The sequence below is a fragment of the Trichechus manatus genome, unplaced genomic scaffold (genome assembly GCF_000243295.1).
Source record: "Trichechus manatus latirostris isolate Lorelei unplaced genomic scaffold, TriManLat1.0 scaffold00094, whole genome shotgun sequence".
Lineage (NCBI taxonomy): Eukaryota > Metazoa > Chordata > Mammalia > Sirenia > Trichechidae > Trichechus > Trichechus manatus.
Genome location: NW_004444030.1, coordinates 3,769,240 through 3,785,417, shown reverse-complemented (window position 1 = coordinate 3,785,417; position 16,178 = coordinate 3,769,240). Strand labels below are relative to the sequence as shown.

General features: G+C 34.8%; 1 protein-coding gene across 4 annotated transcripts in view; it reads left to right on the top strand.

Moving 5' to 3' along the window:
* Positions 1-16,178, top strand: part of LOC101340476 (protein NPAT) — a 57,744-nt gene that overhangs the window by 18,160 nt on the left and 23,406 nt on the right. For all 4 annotated transcript variants that reach the window (XM_023736953.1, XM_004382476.2, XM_023736952.1 and 1 more), the window contains exons 3-10: positions 8,747-8,807; positions 10,709-10,781; positions 12,651-12,691; positions 13,178-13,402; positions 13,920-14,001; positions 14,961-15,048; positions 15,858-15,949; positions 16,028-16,115. In XM_023736953.1, the coding sequence (XP_023592721.1) occupies positions 8,747-8,807; positions 10,709-10,781; positions 12,651-12,691; positions 13,178-13,402; positions 13,920-14,001; positions 14,961-15,048; positions 15,858-15,949; positions 16,028-16,115 (750 nt within the window). The remainder of the gene's footprint in view (positions 1-8,746; positions 8,808-10,708; positions 10,782-12,650; positions 12,692-13,177; positions 13,403-13,919; positions 14,002-14,960; positions 15,049-15,857; positions 15,950-16,027; positions 16,116-16,178) is intronic.

Genomic DNA, 16,178 nt, shown 5'->3' with positions numbered 1-16,178 from the left:
AGGCAATGCGATCAAGGGACGTCCTACAAAATACCTAACCACTGCTCTTCAAGGTGTCAACATCAAGAAATACAAGGAAAGACTGAGAAACTGTCACTGATTGGAGGAGACTAAGAAGATACAATGACTAAATGCAAGATGGTATTCTAGTTTGGATCCTAGAAGAGAAAAATGACATTAGTGAAAAAACTGTTGAAATGTAAATAAAGTCTATAGAATAATTACTAGTATTGTACGCATGGTGTTTAAAAAAAAAAAAAATACTGTGGTTATGTAAGATGTTAACATTAAAGGAAGCTGGGTGAAGGGCATACAGGAACTCTTGTACTATCTATGTAATTCGTCATTGAATCTAAAATTCCAAAGAAAAAGCTTGGAGACCTTAGAAGGTAAAGGTAGGTGTTTATGTCCCCATTTTTTAGATAAGGAAGAGATTAAATCACATGCGCAGCGTTTTAATAGGTAAGTGTTATTGTTACTCTCTGTTACGAAGTGAGCATTGTCTCAAAATGGTGGAGAAAAGGGGGAAAAAGGAAAGTGGAAAAAAAAAGGATGGGGCATAAATATTCTAAGAATATAACTATTCAGTTATCATTCTGCCTGGTAAGGCCAAAGGGAGGGGATTACTAACATCTGTTAGGTGGTGGAACTCTCATGTCCACATCTAAAATAACATAGCAGGGCAGAAGTTGAGGGTTTCTATGCAAAAAGGAATTCGTTCAACAAACATTCATTCAGCAGTTATTTTAGTATCTAATAGAAATAACCACCAGTTGTCATCGAGTTGATTCCAACTCATGGAAACCCCAAGTGTGTCAGAACTCTGTTCCATAGGGTTTTTGTGTGTGTGTGTGTGTGTTTTGGTTTTGTTTTTTATGTTCATCCTTTTTTTTTTTAAATTGTGGTGAAAATATACACTACACAACATACAGCAGTTCAACAGTTTCTGCATGTACAATTCAGTGACATTAATTACAGTCTTCAAGGTGTGCAACCATTCTCACTATCTTTTTCCAGTTATCCCACCATCATTGATATACATTCAGTGCACTCTGAATAAAACCTTCCTCTCTCCCTCTCTCTCCCACCCATGGTAACCACCAGTAATTTTTGGTTTATGTGTATTTGCTCATTTCATATAAGTGAGATCATGTAGTGTTTGTTCTTTTGTGACTTATTTTGCTCAGCATAATGTTTTCTAGGTTAATCCATGTTGTAGCACACATCGGGTGTTCATTCCTCTTCTTTATGACTGACTAATATTCCCCTGTGTGTATATACCACATTTTGCTAATCCGTTTATCAGTTGATGGACATTTCGGTTATTTCCACCTTTTGGCTATTGTGATTGGTAATATAATGAACATTGGTGTACGTGTGTCTATTCCCGTTGCTGCTTTCAGGTCTTACCTAAGAGTGGAATCGCTGGGTTATATGATAGTTCTGTGTTCAACTTTTTGAGAAACCACCAAACCATTTTCCACAGTGGCTTCTTTTTTTCTTTTTTTTTTATCAATGCCATTCTAATGGGGGAGAGATAATATCTCACTCTGGTTTTGATTTGCATCTGTGAGTCAGAATCCACTCGATGGCAATGAGGTTTTCTTTTTTTTTGGAATGGCTAACAACTTGAGTATCTTCATATGCTTGTTGGCCATCTGAATATCCTTTGGTGAATTGTCAGCTCCCAAATCCTTGCTTTTTCCCTGTTCTACTCTACAACCTTGGACTTGAGGTGATAAAAATCTACCTTTCAGTAGTAGTATTGAGAATAAAGGGAAAATATAGATGAGTTGATGAAATAATACAAGTGAGAATAGGAAGGTACTGATCTTTGGGAAGAGTATCTCTTTTTTTAGTGTATATATATATATATATATATATTATATTTTTTATTGAACTTTAGATGAAGGTTTACAGAACAAACTAGCTTCTCATTAGGCAGTACATATATTTTATGACATTGTTTAACAACCCCATGAAATGTCAGTACTCCCTTCTCGACCTTGGGTTTCCTATTACCAGCTTTCCTGTCCCCTCCTGCCTTCTAGTCCTTGGCACTGGGCTGACGTGCCCCTTTAGTCTTGTTTTGCCCTATGGGTCAGTCTAATCTTTGGCTAAAAGGTGAATCTGTGGAGTGACTTCATTACTGGGCTAAAAGGATGTCCAGGGGCCATGTTTTCAGGGTTTCTCCAGTCTGTCAGGCCAGTAAGTGGTCTTTTTTTTGTGAGTTAGAATTTTGTTCTCCATTTTTCTCCTACTCTGTCTGGGACCCTCTATTGTGATCCTTGTCAGAGCAGTCAGTGGTGGTAGCCAGGCACCATCTAGTTATACTGGACTCAGTCTGGTGGAGGCCATAGTAGTTCTGGTCTCTTAGCCCTTTGGACTAATTTTTTCCCCTTGTGTCTTTAGTTTTCTTCATTTTCTCTTGCTCCCAAAGTGGGGAGATCAGTGGAGTATCTTAGATGGCCGCTCACAGGCTTTTAAGACCCCAGACGCTACTCACCAAAGTAGAACATTTTCTTTATAAACTATGTTATGCCAGTTGAGCTAGATGTTCCCTGAGACCATCGTCCCCACAGCCCTCAGCCCAGTAATTCATTCCCTAAGGGAGTTTGGATTTATCCATGGAGTTTCCATGATCTTACCCTGAACAAGTTGTGCTGGCTTCCCCAGTTTTGTATACTGTCTTACCCTTTACAATAGTTATCATTTATCTATCATCTATTTAGTATTTTTCCACCCCCAACCCTCCCTCCCTTGTAACCATGAAAGATTGTTTGTTTTTGTGTGTAAGCCTTTTCCTGAGTTTTTATAGTAGTGATCTCATACAATATTTCTTATTTTGTGATTGACTTATATCACTCAGCATAAAGCCCTCCAGATTCGTGTATATTGGGAGATGCTTCACAGATACATCATTGCTCTTTGTTGTTGTGTAATATTCTGTTGTGTGTATGTACCATAATTTGTCCATTCATCTGTTGATGGACATCTAGGTTGTTTCCATCTTTTTCCTATGGTGAACAGTGCTGCAGTGAATATGAGTGTGCATATGTCTATTCGTGTGGCGGCTCTTATTTCTCTAGGATATATTACTAGGAGTGGGATGACTGCATCATATTGTATTTCTATTTCTAGCTTTCTAAGTAAGCACCATACCATTTTCCAAAATGCTTGTACCATTTTGCATTCCCACCAGCAGTGCATAAGAGTTCCAGTCTCCCCACAGCCTCTTCAGCATTTGTTATTTTCTGTTTTCTGGTTTGGTGCCAGTAATGTGGGGGTGAGATGGTATCTCATTGTGGTTTTTATTTGCATTTCCCTAATCGATAGTGATCACAAGCATTTCCCTCATGTGTCTGTTAGCTACTTGAATGTCTTCTTTGGTGAATTGTCAGTTTTTTTCCTTTGCCCAAATTTTAATTGGATTATTTGTCTTTTTGTGGTAGACTTTTTGGATTTTCCTGTAGATATTAGAGATTAGACCTTTGTCAGGTTTGTAATAGCCAACCCTTTTTTCCCTGGCTGTAGGTTCTCTTTTTTACTCCATTGGTGAAGTCTTTTGATGAGCATAAGTGTTTAATTTTTAGAAAATCCCAATTACCTAGCTCATCTTCTGGAGTTTGTATGTTGTTAATTATGGTTTGTGTCCTGTTAATGCCATGTATTAGGGACTCTGGTGTTGATCTTATTTTTTCTTCTGTGATCTTTATAGTTTTTGGTTTTAGACTTAAGTCTTTGATCCATTTTGAATTACTTTTTGTGTATAGTGTGAGGTATGGGTCCTGTTTCATTTTTTTTGCAGATGGACATCAAATTTTGCCAGCACCATTTGTTAAAAATAAAGACTGTCTTTTCCCCATTTGATGGACTTTGGGCCCGTGTCGAAGATCAGGTGACCATACATAGATGGATTTACTTCTGGGTTCTCAATTCTGTTCCATTGATCAATGTATCTGTTGTTGTACCAGTACCAGGCTGTTTAGACTACCGTAGCTGTATAGTAGGTTCTGAGGTCAGGTAGTGTGAGTCCTCCTACTTTATTCTTCTTCTTCAGTAATGCTTTACTTATCTGGGGCCTCTTCCCTTTCCATATAAAGTTAATGATTATTTGTTCCATCTCTTTAAAGAATTTTGTTGGTATTTGGATTGGTATTACATTGTATTTGTAGATTGCTCTGGGTAGAATTATCATTTTCACAATGTTGAGTCTGCCTATCCATGAGCATGGTTTGTTTTTCCATTTATGTAGATCTCTTTGGGTTTATTGCAGTAGTGTTTTAAAGTTTTCTTTGTATAGTTCTTTTATATCCCTGGTTAGATTTATTCCTAAGTATTTTTTTTTAGAGGCTGTTATAAATGATATTGCTTTCCTGATTTCCTTTTCGTCATTCTCTTTGTTGGTGTATAGGAATCCAGCTGATTTTTGTGTGTTTATCTTGTATCCTGTTACTCTGCTGAACCTTTCTATTAGTTCCAGCAGTTTTCTTGTGGAGTCTTGAGTTTTCCGTATATAGTATCGTATCATCTGCAAATAGGGACAGTTTTACTCTTTCATTACCAGCTCAGATGCCTTTTATTTCTTTTTCTTGCCTTATTGCTGTAACTAGGACGTCCAGCTATATTCTATAGGCATGGTGATAAAGGACATCCATGTCTCATTCCTGTTCTCAAGGGGAATGTTTTCAGCTTCTCTCCATTTAGAATGATGTAGGCTGTTGGTTTTACATAGATGCCTTTTATTATGTTGAGGAATTTCCCTTCTGTACCTATTTTATTGGCTATCTTTATCAGTAATGGGTGTTAGACTTTGTTGAATGTCTTTTCTGTGTTGATTAAGATGATCATGTGATTCTTTTCCTTTATTTTATTTATGTGGTGTAGTACATGGATTGATTTTCTAATGTTGAACCATCCTTGCATACCTGGTATGAGTCCTACCTGGTGGTGGTATATTATTTTATTGATATAATGCTGAATTCTATTGGCTAGAATTTTGTTGAGAATTTTTGCATCTATATTCATGAGAGATATTGGTGTGTAATTTTCTTTCTTTTATGATGTTTTTCCTGGTTTTGCTATCAGGGCTATGCTGGCTTCATAGAATGTATTTGGAAGTATTCCTTCCTTTTCCATGTTCTGAGATAATTTGAGTAGTACTGGTATAAGCTCTTCTCTGAATATTTGGTAGAATTCTCCAATGAAGCCATCTGGGCCAGGACTTTTTTTTTATTGGGAGTGTTTTTTTAATTACCTTTTCAAATCTTTTCTCTTGTTTTGGGTCTGTTCAGATTTTCAATGTCAGTTTGTGATAGTTTGAATAGGTAGTGTTGTCCATTTCCTCTAGATTTTCAAATTTGTTGAAGTATAGTTTTTCATAATATTCTGTTATAATCCTTTTCTTTTCAGTTGGATCTGTTGTAATGTCCCTCATTTCATTTCTTATTTGGGTTATTTGCATCCTTTCCTGTTTTTCTGTTGTCAGTTTGGCTAGTGGTTTGTCGATTTTGTTGATCCTTTCAAAGAACCAACTTTTGGTTTTGTTGATTCTTTCTGTTGTTTTTCTATTCTCTATTTCATTTATTTCTGCTCTGATCTTTATTATTTCCTTTCTTTGGGTGGCTGTAGGCTTCTTTTGCTATTCCCTTTCTATTCGTTCCAGTTGTGTAGCTAATGTTTTGATTTTGTCCCTTTTTGATGTGTGCATCTGTTGCTATAAATTGATCTCTGATTACTGCTTTGCTGTATTCCAAAGGTTTTGGTATGATGTGTTTTCTTTCTCATTAGATTCTGGGAATTTTTTTATTCCATCTTCGATTTCTTCTATTACCCAGTGGTTCTTAAGCAGAGTGTAATTTAGTTTCCATTTAATTAATTTTTTCCCTTGCTATTCCTGTTGTGAATTTCTGCTTTGATGGCGTTGTGATCAGAGAAGATACTTTGTATTATCTCAGTGTTTTGGGTTTTGTTGAGGGTTACTTTGTGGCCTAAAGATGTGGTCTATTCTGGAGAATGTTCCATGTGTATTGGAAAAGAATGTGTACTTTGCAACTGTTGGGTAAAGTGTTCTCTATATGTCTATGAGTTCAGGTTGGCTGATTGTGGCCTTTAGATCTTCTGTATCTTTGTTGAGTTTCTTTCTAGATGTTCTGTCCTTTACCGAGAGTGGTGTGTTGAAGTCTCCTGCTATTGTATTGGAACTGTCATTTTCTTTTCAGTACTGTTAAAGTTTGTTTTATGTATTTTGGAGCCCTGTCATTGGGTGCGTAGATATTTATTATGGTTATGGCTTTATGCTGGATTGTCCGTTTAATCATGATGTAGTGCCCTTCTTTGTCTTTTATGGTGGATTTTGTTTTAAAGTCTATTTTATCTGAGATTAGTATTACCAGTCCTGCCCTTTTTTCGTTGCTGTTTGCTTGATGTATTTTTTCCCATCCTTTGATTTTTAATAAATTTATGTCTTTGTTTCTAAGGTATGTCTCTTGTAGACAGCATATTGATGGATCCTGTTTTTTAAGTCCTTTCTGTCTCTTTATGGGTGCATTAGGCCATTTATGCTCAGTGTAATTATTGATAAGTTTTAGTTTATTGTCATTTTGTAGTGCTTTTTCTTGTGGTGCTGACAATTTCTTTTTTCCTCTTATTCTCCTGTGCTGAATTCCTTTTATTTGTGGATTTTTTTTTTTTCATTTCTTTTGTTTTTGTAGATTTTGTTTTAAGTGAGACTTTGTTTTTCTTCTTTATTTTGGTGAGTAGGTTTGTTAGCTTTCTTTGTGGTTACCTTGAAATTTACCCTTATCTTCCTAGGTTTGAACCAGTCTGTTATTACTTGGTATCACCTTGCCTTCATCTCCATTAGAAACTTCTGTACCTACACCGTTTATTCCCTCTCTTATTGTTCTGATGTTGTTGTCGTTTACAGATTAACCTCTCCGGTTCCCTGTTGTAAATCTTTTGGTTTTGGGTAGTCCTTGAGAGTTCATTTCTTAGGTTGGTTATCTGGCTGGTCTGATGATGTGTCTGAGATTCAGGCTGCCATCTGATATTGTTTGTTCGCAAACCGAAGGACTCCCTTTAATAATTCTTGTAAGTTTGGTTTGGATTTTACATATTCCTTTAATTTCTGTTTATCTGGAAATGTCCTGATTTCACCATCATATTTGAACAAGAATTTTGCAGGATATATTATTCTTGGTTGGCTGTTTTTTCTTTCAAGGTTTTATATATGTTGTCCCATTGCCTTCTTGCCTGCATGGTTTCTGCCGAGTAATCAGAGCTTAGTCTTGTTGTTTCCCCTCTGTATGTGACTTTTCATTTTTCTCGAGCTGCTCTCAAGATTCTTTGTCTTTGGTTTTAGCAAGTGTGATTATGGTATGCCTTGGTGATTTTCTTACAGGGTTCATAGAGCTTCTTGGATGGTCAGTTTTTCATCCTTCATGATATTAGGAAAGTTTTCTGTCAGCAATTCTTCAGTGATCCTCTGTGTGTTTTCCATTTTCTCCTCCTGTTCTGCAGCTCCAATCACTGGTAAATTTTTGCTGTTGATTGTATCCCACATAATTCTCAGTATTTCTTCATTTTTCTTTTTTTTTCTTCCTGGTTTTTCCTCATAGTTGTATCCAAGTGTTTGTCTTCAATTTCTCTAATCCTGTCTTCCATCATTTTAGACCTGTTCCTTATCCTTTCTGTGACATTGTTGATTTCTGAAATCTTGTTGTTTATCTTTTGGATTTCTAATTGTTTTTGTATGATTTCTAGCTGTGAAGTTATTTTGGCATTTTGTTCCTATATTATTTCCTGAATTCTTCCATTTTTTTGTCTGTATTTTCCATAATTTGTGTATTTTTTCCTCATGTTTGTCTGCCTTTTGCTTCAACTCTTGGATAGCTCTGAATATTAGAGATTTGAATTCCCCGTCAGGTAGTTCTAGTGTGTTTTCTTCTACTGGAAAGTCATTTGGTGTTTTATTTGGATGCCTGCTGGAACCGTCCTATCCTGTACTCTTTTTAAACAGTTGTCTGACTGGATTTCTACCTCCCAGCTGAAAACTAATTTTCTGCCCTTGAACCATCTTAACTCAAGATCCATGTATATCATTTTATGTAAACAGACAGGACCTTAACTCTAGAATATTTAATGCCACCCCTTACTTGAGTGGCTATTTATTTTTTGAATTTTATTGTGGTAGTATGTATATAAAACAACATTTGTCATTTTAGCCATTTTTAGTGTACAATTCAGTGACATTAATTACGTTCACCTTATTGTTACAACCATCACCACTGTCCATCTTCAAATGTTTTTTATTACCCTAAACAGAAACATGGTACTGCTTAAGTAATAACTTTCCAATTCTCCCTTCTCCCAGACCCTGCTAACCACTAATTAACTTTTATCTCTATGCATTTTCCTTTTTTAGATATTACATGTAAATGGAATTATATAATATTTATTCTTTTGTTTTTGACTTATTTCATTCAGCATGATGTTTTCAGGGTTCGTCTAAGTCAGCATGTATCAGAATTTCATTTCTCTTTATGGCTGAATAACGTTCTGTTGTATGTATATACTACATTTTATTTATCGAGTCATCTGTTGATGGACACTTGGACTATTTCCGTCTTTGATGACCTCCTGTACTCTGCAATTCATGTCTTTTGTTGACTGTTAAGTGGTTAAATGTTTCATGATGTGAAAATATTGATATTATGTTAGTAATGCTCGATTTTTTTTCTTTCAGTCCTTATTTGGAAAAAACTTGACAACAATTTTGAATGAATACGTAGCTATGAAAGCAAAAGGTAAGGATACAGGTTCAGTGGTTTTTTCATTTTTTTAAATAATTTTATTTTTGTTGTTGAGAATATACACAGCAGAAGGTATACCAATTCAACAATTTCTACATGTACAGTTCAGTGTCAGTGTTTTTTATCTGTTTTATATAGCATTTATTGTTTTAGTTAAAAATAATTTTAAAAGGACATTAATGTTTCTTTGTAATGATCTTGAGAAGGCTGATTTGAGTTATGATGAGATAATGATTTTTAATGAGAAATATCTAATTAAATACTTCGTGTATATATTGTGTGATAAACAAATTGCTAAAATCTGAATGTTAGTAAATATAACAAAAAATCATTTTTAAAAAGACATAAGATAAAACTCTTCTTAGATTCTCTACCCTGACAAACAGGCATTGCTATGTGTTATAAAATTTCAAACTGAAGTATTTTAATTTTAAATTCTGTGTAGTCTAAATCTAAACACAGGAGCTAGTATTAAAATCATGTCTCATAATTTATGCTATATATAAAATAATACTTTAATGATGTTTTAGAGAGAAAGTTGTGATTATTTTATTCTCTACTATTGATTATTTTAGAAGTCCTGGTGGTGCAGTGGTTAAAGCACTCGGCTGCTAACCAAAAGGTTGGCAGTTCGTACCCACCAGTCACTCCATGGGAGAAAGATGTGGCAGTCCGCTTCCATAAAGATTTACAGCCTTGGAAACCCTGCGGGGCAGTTCTACTCTGTTCTATAGGCAGGGTCGCTATGAGTCAGAATTGACTTCGATGGCAGTGGGTGTTATTTCCATAGCTTAGAACATTAAAGTAAAAGAATTAGCATTTAAAAATTAACTAGCTTAAAATTACAATAGAAGAAGAGAAGCTTAACGTTAAGTACTGTCTATGTACAAGCATTGTTTAGGTGCCTTCCTATGATTTATCCCATTTAGTCTTTAAAATAATTCTATGAAAAAGGTATTGTTTAGACCCTATTATTAGGTATGAAGAAACTGAGCATTAGAGAAGCTAGGTAACTTTCCCAAGGTCACAAAACTAGTAACCAGTGGAATTTACCATGCCTACAAATTTAGGGCCTGAATTTCATTTGTAACTCTTTGAGAAGGTTATTTGATCTTTATGTCTCCTTTTTTTATCCTTCCCAACAATTTTAATCATCTTACAGGAATATTTGGAGTGTAGATGACATCAGAAACAATATGCTATTGCAAAACAGAGATTTGTATCCCCCTTTTATGTTGGATGGCTTTCTCCATCTTGAGTTTTTTATAAGTATATGGTAAGAGTTTAAATATGGTATGAGGCTCTCATAATGTTCGTTTTAGAGCACATCCTAGAAAAGGGTAATTAGTCATCAAAACTTTTGCCTATAATTCTGAGTAGTAACTGGTGAGCCATATTTTTAGAGGTCACTGAGCAATCACAGAGATTTGGAAATGTAGAAAACTAATTTCCACACTGTTGGGAGTTTGTATAACCTCTATTATAATTATTTTATTATAAAGCAAATTATTCTAATTCACTTTGGAATAATATCACATAAAATAAAGATAAAAAAATAGTTTATCTCTTTTTTTAATACAAATAAGATATAAAATCATTGGCCTAACAAAGCTTCAGATATTTCACAAATGTCCGCTTCCGCTCATATTGCATCTGATAACCAGTGACATGAGGAAAGAAAGCAGCCTTATTATGGCTTTGTGGGTCATTTTGCAAAATGGATTTACTGCTTAGTTCCCAACATCATGTTGACAACTTAGAAAAATGTTTTCTGTATTGATTAAATGGTCTTTGTTCAAATTGAATGAGGATTATTCTCCATCTTGGTTTATTAAGGTTTAAATAAAAATATTTAAAATAAACGTAAGGTTTATATTTTCCCCTTACGTTTTTAGAAACATCAAATGATGTCCCAGCCATAATGTCATCCCTGTGGAAGAAGTTAGACCATACGCTTTCTCAGATCAGGTAATAAATTTATTTATGTAATAATCTTACTGGAATGTACTTAATGATTTTGGAATGCAAACATACATAACTACTTGGGGTTTAAATCTTCATAAGTCCAGCATTTTACACTTACATAACACTGATACAATTTTAAATTGCTTTTTTGTCTTGGATTGGAATAATTAGAAATAAATTGTATACTTCAATAAAATGTTCAGAAATGAGGAAAAATGTGACTTGTAGAAGCTTAATTACATTCCCAAGTTTCCATTGCAATTTAGAGGCAGATCTGGGGCTAGAGTAGAAGTCTCCTAAATCCTAGTCTAGTGTGAATTACCTCAAGCAATTGTTTTTTCACTGCGTGTTCAAAGAATTGATACGTTGAATTGGTAAAACAAGAGATACGTTTCATAAGCAGCCATGTCCTTTGTTTCTTTTGTCATAAAGAAACAAGCTTGAAGAGTAACACTACTTTTGGGATCTTTTACTTTTCTAACTAGAACTTTAACGTGTTACTAATATCCAGCTTCTACCTAGGTCATGGCCTTGAAATGCCAGGTTCAGCATCCTTAGCAGGATGCCAACCATACTACTATCAGTTTTATAGCATCCCTTATTTGACCATAGAATCTGATATGAAAAGCATAATCTTTTAGTTTACTTCCCTTCCTCCCAGGGCCGCAAGTGAGTATCCCTACTCATCATCAACAGAGGCCTCAGTTCCCTCTTTGTTTAAACTGCTAAAATGGCTCCAAATGCTTTTTACTTAGCTCTGGACTGCATCTAATTTGGTAGTCTTACCTTCTTTCCAGGAGCCCTGGTGGCATAATGGTTAAGTGCTCAGCTGCTAACTGAAAGGTCTGTGGTTCAAACCCACCACCTACTCCATGGGAGAAAAGACTTGACGATCTGCCCCCGTAAAGATGACAGCCTAGGAAACACTATGGGCAGTTCTGCTCTGTCCAGTAGGGTCTCTGTGAGTTGGAATCGACTCAGCAACAGACGACACCACCACCACCACCACCACCACCACCACCACCTTCGATCCCCTTTCCTTTCTTTTGCCTTTTCTCCCCTTTCAAGTAATATTCAAAGACATTCACAGTTTAGTCAATACATTTAAATATTTATAAGTTATTGAGATATTTTATTGACAAAATGTTCCATAAAAACAAAAGATTCCTAGCCAGGTATTATCCAGGGTTGGTTTATGTATTTTATTAAAAATGCTTCATTTAATTCAGTAAGTTTTGTGGCTTTTCTTGGTAGAGAGTTATTTAACAGATTTCCTAGCAAAATGGTATAGTGTCTGACTGTTTACCAGATACATGGGTCACTCCAATTCACAGTAAAGGGACAATTACCTTCTGTGACTTTTCCTGTATGTTTGCCTTATGTCTTCTTTAGCAATTGGATAAAATAATTTCATGTTAATAAATTTGTTATCCTTTGAAATCAACACTGGGATTCTTTGAAGTATATTTTTTACATATGGAATCATGTGAAATTTCTCCATGAGAAAAGATACATAGTTATAAGACATAACTGAGAAATTTATACTTCGTACGTAACTTTCTTGAATAGTCATAGCCCGTAAAGTCCAATCAGATTGTACTCTTAATGTAATAATGTCAAGGCACTCTAATGTGTATTGAAACTTTTATATTTAAAGTTAATTTCGTGTGCATGCTTGAGTGTGTTCATATGCCACTATTTTTTTCCCTGAAACAAATTGTATTTGCTTATCCAAAAAACATACTTGTCTTTTTTGTCTGAGAGAGATTGCCTTTTAATTTATACTTTGCTTCAGGACTGAATGTAACTAAAGCAGAGTGTATCATGGCAGTGCATTTTTTTAATGGTTAATTACTTTGTTTTATTTGTTAGGAGTATGCAAAGTTCCCCAGGGTTTGCTGCCAGTCAGAGAGGTTGGTACTCAACTTTAAACTGTAAACAATGTTCAGAATTACTAACTCTTCCATGAATGTTTTAATTAATAATACATGTGTCATAGGTGTGTAGTTTTTTTAAAGTACTATTTTTTCTAAGTGACGATATTATATTCGGAAACAGTATTTTCATTTATTATAAAAATAGTTAAAATACTCCCTACATTCCACATTGGCTCTCGTGTAGTAGTATCTTTTAATTCTCATTCTATAACTTAAAGTTTTTTTAATTTTGGGGGTGTAATCAGTGTGAAATACAGAAGAAATGGAATCTTAGATTTAAAGCTTGGCTGTACTCAGTTTTTTTCTCATGAAATTATTACATTGATGTAGTTGATTTTTTAAGGGCCTTTTTTTAATCTGTAGCTTTAACATGTTAGATAGTGGGCTATGCATCATGTTAAACTTCTTAAAATTCCTGGATTCGTCTGACATTGACTTAATTTTTGAATGCTCATGTTTCAGCCAGAACAAGAAATGGAATTGCAGAAATCAAACGGCAGAGGAGGCTTGCATCTCATGCAGCTCCTGTCAGTTCAGAGTTGCTGACTTTACCATATGTATCAGGACAATTTACTACTTCTCCTTTGACAGCTACACAAGTTGTTCGGCCAACTGGCCAAATTTCAACTCCATTGAGGTCAAATTTTGTAGTGGTTAACCATTCACAGTCACAAGACACTGTAACCAGTAAGTTTAAATTTTTCTCTGCTGTTGGCACAGATCTAAGATTACTCAGTACCTTATGCTTTCACACTAGACAATTAGGCCAAGTTAAATATGTGTTACAAAAATTAAGAGGACTGATTTATGTTTCTCATGTAAATATAATGTATACTTAAAAAACTTAATATTGATTTTTCTTTTTAATGTTGAGTATACATTTTCTTTTTTAGTACAGATGAGATCTATGAAAGTAATGTGAGTGACCATGTAGATAGTGACTTTTTATATTCTGCTGTGTTATTTGTTGAGACTACGCTGTACTTTGTTTTATTGTAAAATCTTGAGGTATAGGGACTAGATTGCATTCATCTTTAATATCTTTTATAACGTCTTGCACATGGTAGTCACACAGTAAATGTTAACTGAATTTAGTATCAAATAATAAACATGCTACTTATCCAAATAATTCAAGTTTACAGAATTATTCAATTTCCTTGGCTTACTATTTTGTTTGGGTTTTTTCGTTTTTGTTAAAATACAGCTGGAGAAGCTTTAAATATTATTCCTGGTCCTCAGGAACGGAGAACTCATGCCAATTTAATGTCTCCTGGTAGACGCAAAAGGTAAATGTTTTTTAAAAGACAAGTTGCTGATAACCTGAAATTTAAAAATGAGAATTATGCAGAGATATTTGTGTTGTGACTAAAGCAGTAAAACTGGGTTAAGGTCTTGGGACTATTTGCTATTATATCGCATTCCAAAATGCATTTTTTCACATTTTATCCTCCCTGAAATTGGTTTGAATCTTACAGTCAGTGACATATTTCATTGGAATTTTGTTTTCTGCAGTTACACATAAAATAATAGTATATTTTAAAATTGATGTCACCTCATATTTTTGAAATAAGTATTTTTAAATGAATATAATACCAACATGTTTTAGGGTCCACAAACACGTAGTTAAGGTTTTAAATCAATTAATAATCAGAAATCTTTTCAGGGACAGTCTTTGAGAGTTCTCTCTATCTTATTTATATATATCTTTGTTTGAAGGATATTTCAGAAAAGAGAAATACTAGTTTTAAAATGTTTTTCTGGTTTCTTAGCTGTCAGATCATGGATAATTTTGTTAGAGTTTAGCTGTTGGTTATTTCACTTTAAAGCCTATCCTTAGCCTACTTTATTGCCAGCTTCTTCACATAAGCACGTAACATGTAAAACAGCAATAAAAATACCTTAACATTTGCAGCAACCTTGTCTTTTTTTTAATAAAGCCTTTACATATACTTTATTCAGTTTTTTCACAAACACAATAATGACCCCATTTTAAAGTGGGTCAGAGAATAAGAGCTTGTCTTATATTATGAGGTCACATAGCTAGTAAGTAATTAAGCTAGACCTCAAATTCATTTTTTCTGAACCCAAGTCTAGTAATGCTTTTTCTATTCTCTTGCCCTTTGTTCTTGCCACAAATAGAGAAGATATATGTTCTACCATGATAACCTTACAATGTATGTACTCATGTCTTCATTTAATCCGTCAGACATACTAGTTAAAAGATACGCTTTTAAATATGTTTCAGTGAATCTCAAAAGAAAAGTATCACTTTGTCTGGTCCTCATTCAACAATACGGAATTTTCAGGATCCAAATGCATTTGCAGTAGAAAAAGTAAGTACCGTCTCTAAACTTTGCAACTTGAAATGTTCCTGAGTATAAAAATATTGATAGATGCACATAGTGAGGGTGTGTGTGTGTAATACAGTATTTCTGTAAGACTGTGCGGTGGAATTACTTTGGGATAGAGAATAGAGTTGTGTAACAGAAGGAGACAGTCTATTCAAAATAGACAGCATGTGCAAATGCACCAAGTAAAAAGCACTGCTATGTTTGGGAAGCTATAAATAATTTGTTATTGCTGGATCATGCAACATAATAGGGCATTTACGTGGGGTCAGATTATTTTAAACTTGTGTCCTGTAGGGTCACTGAGTCAGGATTGACTCGACAGCAACGGGTTTGGTTTTTTGGTGTATGATATATGTTGAGGAGTCCCTGAATGGAGCTAACAGTTAAGCACTACTAGCAAAAGGTTAGCAGTTCAAACCCACCCAGAGGCACCTTGCAGGATAGGGTGATCTGCTTCCAAAAGGTCACGGCCTTGGAAACCCTGTTGAGCACAGTTCTACTCTGTACCCGCAGGGTCACCATGAGTTGGAATTGACTCAGCAACAGCTAACAACAATATGATACGCTAACGAGTTTAAACTATATTCCGTAAACAGTGAAGAGTTAGTGAAGGATCTGTGAAAACACTTGTAGGTTATAAAATGCAGCATTCGAGTGTTTATATGGAAAGAATCATCACAACTTCTAAATTTCCACCTAGGTTTATTAAAGTTATCCAGTTTCATTAATTGATTCTTTTAAAATAAATAATACTCTGTCGTAGTCTTGTTAATATTAGCTTTCTTTCACAGCAAATGGTTATTGAAAATGCACGAGAAAAAATATTAAGCAACAAATCTCTTCAAGAAAAGCTTGCAGAAAACATTAATAAGTTTTTGACTAGGTAAGTTATGTTTAAAATGCCTGATTGTTTTTGTATAATTGCAGAACTATGCTAAAGATTATCCTTTGTGTGTTATAGTGACAACAATGTTGTTCAAGTACCTAAGCAAACAGATAGCAACCCTTCTGAGCCAGAGGCTTCAATTGATGAACTCCTGGGACTTCAGGTATGGGTAGACCTGTCTCCCTCTCTCCCTCTCTCCCTCCCTCCCTGCCTCCCTCCCTCCCTC